This window comes from Wasmannia auropunctata, unplaced genomic scaffold (genome assembly GCF_000956235.1).
Source record: "Wasmannia auropunctata unplaced genomic scaffold, wasmannia.A_1.0 LD335736.1, whole genome shotgun sequence".
In the NCBI taxonomy this organism is placed as follows: Eukaryota; Metazoa; Arthropoda; class Insecta; order Hymenoptera; family Formicidae; genus Wasmannia; species Wasmannia auropunctata.
Genome location: NW_012027154.1, coordinates 213,004 through 218,878, shown reverse-complemented (window position 1 = coordinate 218,878; position 5,875 = coordinate 213,004). Strand labels below are relative to the sequence as shown.

The 5,875-nt window shown below is 37.8% G+C and overlaps 1 protein-coding gene across 4 annotated transcripts; it reads right to left on the bottom strand.

Moving 5' to 3' along the window:
• Positions 1–104: 104 nt before the first annotated feature.
• Positions 105–4,050, bottom strand: LOC105456224 (protein-L-isoaspartate O-methyltransferase domain-containing protein 1-like). Of its 4 annotated transcripts, none has more exons than XM_011700114.1 (6): positions 3,767–4,050; positions 3,462–3,559; positions 1,800–2,128; positions 1,587–1,721; positions 1,257–1,508; positions 105–1,171 (listed from the first exon to the last, which is right to left on the bottom strand). In XM_011700114.1, the coding sequence occupies exons 3-6, from the start codon at positions 2,104–2,106 to the stop codon at positions 168–170; spliced, it is 1,698 nt and encodes a 565-aa protein (XP_011698416.1). In that variant the 5' UTR covers positions 2,107–2,128; positions 3,462–3,559; positions 3,767–4,050; the 3' UTR covers positions 105–167. The 4 variants fall into 4 exon arrangements, with proteins under 4 accessions (XP_011698416.1, XP_011698417.1, XP_011698418.1 ...); XM_011700115.1 differs by having other exon boundaries at positions 3,781–4,050; XM_011700116.1 differs by having other exon boundaries at positions 3,848–4,050.
• Positions 4,051–5,875: the final 1,825 nt, after the last annotated feature.

Sequence of the window (5,875 nt, the reverse complement as noted above, 5' to 3'; positions counted from 1 at the left end):
CATTTTGAAAATATCACTCGGGAACGCAGAGCACTCGTGCGGATTACGCAAGTTCGGTACGAACGCATACACGAGAGAGAAAAAAAAACAGCGCAAGTCTTGTGTTACGTAATAAAAAGTTATTTATATTTCTTTATTAAATAATAATAATAACGACGATATTTCGCTTATAATTTCCGGTTATAATTCATGTACAGCTTTATTGAGAAAGGCAATGGTAACTGTTCTATCTTTTCCCTCATGTAAACGGCAAACGCGTTGCTATCTATGTAGTGCGCGACAGTTACGCCCTTGCCGGTATTAGAGCCTCTCGACGTGCGGGAGCACGTGTTGCCGCACGACTTGTAAATCGCTATCTCGGGGAGGTCCACGTCCATCGCGTCGCCCGCGTCCGTGGTGTCCGTGATGTCCGAGTCCGAGTGATTGGTGTTCGAATTACTGGAACTCTCGTCGTTGCTGAAGTTCGCATCGTCGTCCACTATACCGCTGTCCGTTTTTTCGCGCTTGGCGATCTTCTTGCGCTGGACGAAAGCGCTCTCCTGCTCGGCGTCGCTGTCGCTGTCGCTGTCGCTCATGTTCGAGTACGCGGCCACGCTCGACTTCTCCGCGTCTCTCTTACTTCGCTCCTCTAATCCGCCGTTGTTGTTGTCGCTCGTGTCCGTGGCTACGGAGGAACTGTGACCCGCGCTCGTGTCGTCCGTGCTTATGCTCGAAACAGCAGTTTTCGCGGCAGATTTTCGTCTCTGCTGACGTACGGGGAAATCCGTGTTCACGCCGATATCCCGAGTACTCTCGTTGCTGTACGCGTTCGAAACCCGTTGTGCCTCCTCACTGTCATCGCCGTTCTGATTTGGTTGCACGACCGCTCGTACCAATTGCAAGCTCGTCGTGATGGCTTCACCGGGCTGAACGTCGGCGAGACTCGCGTTTAATAGAAAACGCGCCCGGCTGGAAAGCTCGTGCTCATCATCGGTTAAATATTCGTCAGATTCCTCAAAAATAGGTATTACGAAACGTCTGAGGGTACGTTGCTGCGCAGTCTGTCTCTGATGTACCGGTAGTATAGGCTTCTCTTTCTCGAGCTCGGGATGCTCGTACCAGATATTACGACGTAGACGATGTCGGATTTTACCGCGACACAGCTCTTGCAGAGACAACGGATTGAACTCCGCTGCAATGAAGAATTTTGGAAATAGTATAAATACTATAAATCAGAAATGTCGAACAAAATTTTTTTCTCACGAAACATTACGTACGCAGGTGAAACAAATTGTGTTCCGAGGACGGAGGTACGACTAGAGTCGCGAAAGATACGGGAAGCATCGTGTTCTGTAACCATGTATTCTCATCCACTCTATGCAAACGTAACAATTGATCCTTGTAAGGCATTACTAATACTCCCCCAACACGTACAAATTGTTTAATAAATGCCTCGTGACTTTCAGGACACGCTGCACCACAATATACTCTGTCATATTGCCTGCCAGGTATAACGCTAAGACAATTTCCTGTTGGATGTATTGTTATGACGTAATGTTTGATATAAATCCATTGTCATCTAACAGTGCTCAAGAAAATTGTCTTACCTTGTATAAATACAGGTTCACAAAAATCAAACTCATTTAAAGCCAGTGACGTTTGCTTGAATTCCTCCAATCTTTCGTATGCGTATTTTAAACAATCTTCATGCAATTCAATGCCATGATTTACTCCATGTTGTTCTGGAAAAGATACAAAAGATATCATACATATATAAATATACTCGGTATTAATTTTTTTAAAAATAGGAATTTTCTTACTTATCAACAATCCTGCCATTGTGCTGAGATAGCCAGTTCCCGATCCAAGATTTAAGAAACTTAAGCCAGGTTCTAAACTAAGTCCTTCCAACACTTCACTATATATACAGGGAGCTGATAAATGTATATTTCCATGTTTCCAAGCTAGGTCCTTGTAAGCGCCTTCTCGATAAGCATATAGAACGTAGTCTGCTCTATCTATAGCTCTAAAAACTTGTTCCACCTTCTTTGTTCTGATATATCCTGAACCCATTAAATTATCAACTAATTCGTCGTTATCCTGCCCACAGCTTACAGCTCCTCCCATGTTTATTTAAATATTAAGTATTCTGTAAAAAATTCAATGGTTATGTATTAATTTATTATGTTATTGTACAAATAATTAGTACAGAAATTAAAATAGTCAGGCCTAAATAAAAAAATAACTCATTTTTAAACAAATTTAAAAATATTTAGGTTAGTATGGATCAACAAGTGCAGGTACAATAATCACACTATTAGATTACTAAAATTTTGTTTATTCAAATGCTGATCATTCACTAAATAAAACCTTCTGATTCTTTCCACAAAACGTCTAGTATAAGATTTATACCAGGCTATACTAGACCTACACTAATAGTCAACAGGGATTTTTGACGAAAGTGAAATTTTTTTAGCTCTCACGCTTATAGAAAAGATTGATATTACATTTGCTTTACGGTAAATTTTTCTAGCATCTTAATTGGCTGCAGGAAAAATTTTCAAATATCTAGAACTTCTCTAACCTAACAGCTAATCAACAAGCTTGAAAAAATTGTTATACAATAAATATAATAGTATCCTAAACTGGTTGATCAATATGGAGTAAAAGTATTGAATATTCCTAATAAGATTCCTTTGTTATTTTATGTAAATATCTTTGAAAAACAATATTCATAATATGATTATGATCTTTATGGTTTATCAAATTATGATTAAACTAGATGTGAATGAAACAACAGATGAGCAAAAGAACATTGGCATGCATTGACTTTAATACTTTTGTTCAAATAAAGATATATTTGCTACAGCAGTGAACGGAGTAAATAAACCTATATATATTTATTTTTCAAAGTGAGCAGAACAATAAGGAAGACATTCGTAAATGTATTGACATTACACATGTATATACACATGTGTATCTAACATACCACTTTTTATATAACATATAACATAAAAAAATACTGAGTCAAAAATAATTGGTTCTGATTGAAGTGGAATTAACACACCAGGAGTTATTTAGTAAGATTATCAATCAAATGTTTTCTATGCAACATTGATTGGCTATTGCATTCGTTATTAGCAGTGAATTTTTTAAAATATTGTAAGACAATATGGTAACTTAGACGGCGCAGTCTCGAGAGGTTGCCTTAAAAATAACTTGCAGGGTCAAAGTACATTTAAAAGCATTAACTACGAATATATGAATGATGTAAAAAAATCTATGCATCAACACCGCGCCATATTAATCTGATTTAACGCTTTACCGATTATTAATTTAATTACTCATGACAACGATCCGATGATGCAACGAAGGACATTCCGCACTGACTTTAAAATAACGGACGGCAATAACCCGCGATCTGTGATGAAGAAGGTACGCGATACAGACTTATGTTTATTTACGATAACACTGTGTCTCACCTCTCACTCTATCTCGCCTCTTCTCCCTCTCGCCCTTCCACGTCTTCTTTTCCGTCTCACTCTCTCGCGTGCTCTCTCGTGTCGAGCGATGAGCGAGTCTACAAACACGATTTAATGGATCAGAGCAAGATCACGGACTTCGGGAGTTAGATTTCGACGATTATCTGTCCGCTTTGCGATTTCCTAACGGTAGCGTCGCGTTAACGCGTTATATTACGTGGTCACAGCGCGTAACGTTACGGCTACGTGACGACACGTAACGCGTCGCGACACTGCCGTCGGGGAGGTTGCACGAGTAGACCTACCAAATCAAAACAACCTGACAGCGGATTAGTGGCAGAAACGACGAGCAGTTAAGGCGAAAAGCTCTGTCCCGGCGCTGTTACCTCGATGACGACGTCGTACGTCGGCATATTACGACGTTGACGATGCGACACGACGTACTGCCACGGCACGAACTCCACGGCGGCAGTTATGTTTTTCTTTCTTTTTTTTTTTACACAACGCGGAAGAGTTCATCAAGTCCATCAGCTGATACTGCAAAACACGCCAAAACGCTGATCAACAGCTCCTACGCCATTGGGCAAAACCATAGACGATATTATGACAAGAATGTTACTCGAGATACATAACGAGGCCTGAAAGAATATTGCACTTTAAACGCCCTCTGCAAAGCATCAAGGAAACCAATCGGATGCGGTTCACTTGACGCTACAAATGCCTCGAAGCAGGTGATTAACCAATCAGAAGAAAGAATTCTTACTAATTGACCAATAAAAAAATGCTTCGAAGGGTTTGCAGCGTCAAATGGACCGTAGCCATTCTTAATTAATTATGACATATCTTGAAACTGTATTTTTAAGATCGTTTTAAATATATATGTATAAGTAATTGATTATGAATACCGATTATAGTCCGCGTTCTTATTTAAAATCATCTTAAGTAAGGCATATATTGCACATAATGGAAAAAATATTAGAAATAGGAATAAAAAAATGGCTCCTACAAACAGAACGACAATATGCTTGTGCCGCATTATGCATTTCATGTGCTCCCGGCCTAAGTTGTAAGATATGAGGGCGAATTCACATCTTGACAGAAAAGCGGAAAACAGAAAAGCAGAAGCTAATCAGAACTCGCGTTGGTAGTTAATAGTTTTTGCTTTCTGCTTTTCTTGCTACCAGTGCAAGTTCTGATTGGCTTCTGCTTTTCTGTTTTCCGCTTTTCTGTCAAGGTGTGAATTCGCCCTAATGCGGCATAGTAAGAAGCATTATATATATAATATCTATACTAGCTACGTCTATGATAATTAAATACGCGTATTCCTGTTCCTAATATTTTCTCGATCTATTGTGCACAGAGCCTAATAAATAGCACTGACAAGATATATTGATATAAAGAGCAATTATTTTTATGGAAGTAGCATGGCTGTTGAAATTTAAACAATTGAAGAAATTAACCAATCATATATTCGATTGTGATTGGTCAATTTTTTATGGATACGATTTACTACACTATATATATTATTCTTACTATAAATGGCCATTAAAAGGTTGGCTTATACATAAAAATTATAAAAAATATATTACTATCCCATATATCAGATATGTATCATTACGATACGATATCTTTTCATACTAATGCTCGACGTTCGCTTTCAGCATCAAAATAGGTTATGTGAGAATTTTACTGTAAATATAAATATAATAGTAAAAAATCCATAAAAAGGCTGTATATATATAATTGTTATTACATGTATAATATAGCGTTTAATTTTTAAGTTCCTAAATGGATTTATCCAATTTCTAGTATCAGATAAGCATATATCAAATTGAGACACGTACGAAATTGCTTTTCAGCGTCTCATATAAAATATGGCACTATATTTTATATTATGGCTATAACACAAAAATAGCAATTTTATGACCAAGGGAAATCTGAGAGAGTTATTTTAGATAATTTCGTTTCTTTATATGCAAAAAATGTATTTCATGACAAAAGGGAGATCGATTCGAAGGTTATCAGGTAGCCTCGTCTCTCTTCTAATAAAAAGTGTGTCTCATAACCGAAGGGAAATATACTGGTATTATATGAAACATATATGATACTGATAGAAAAGCCAAATCTGAATAGTGTTGCGAAATAATATTCGAAAATGTATGTAACAATGACAGCCAGACTGGTACAGTTTCGATTAATTCCAACAAATATTTGAGATAAATCACACGAGACTTTCGTAGGACAAACATATTCGATGCGTGCGCATCACGTGACCATCATCATGCAGATGCAATGACAACGCGCTAATATACAAACTATTTTACCTGCTCGTCGCTTTATTCCACGACAAAAACAAATGTTCGACGTTTTATTAAGGTTATATCGTTAATATTGATATTACGAGGTACTGCCTG

Coding starts and splice junctions, on each gene's coding strand:
- LOC105456224 (XM_011700114.1), bottom strand. CDS start 2,106: ATGGGAGGAGCTGTAAGCTGTGGGCAGGATAACGACGAATTAGTTGAT. Junction 1,722..1,799: donor AATGGCAGGATTGTTGATAA/GTAAGAAAATTC, acceptor TATCTTTTCCAG/AACAACATGGAGTAAATCAT. Junction 1,172..1,256: donor ACACAATTTGTTTCACCTGC/GTACGTAATGTT, acceptor TCTTCATTGCAG/CGGAGTTCAATCCGTTGTCT.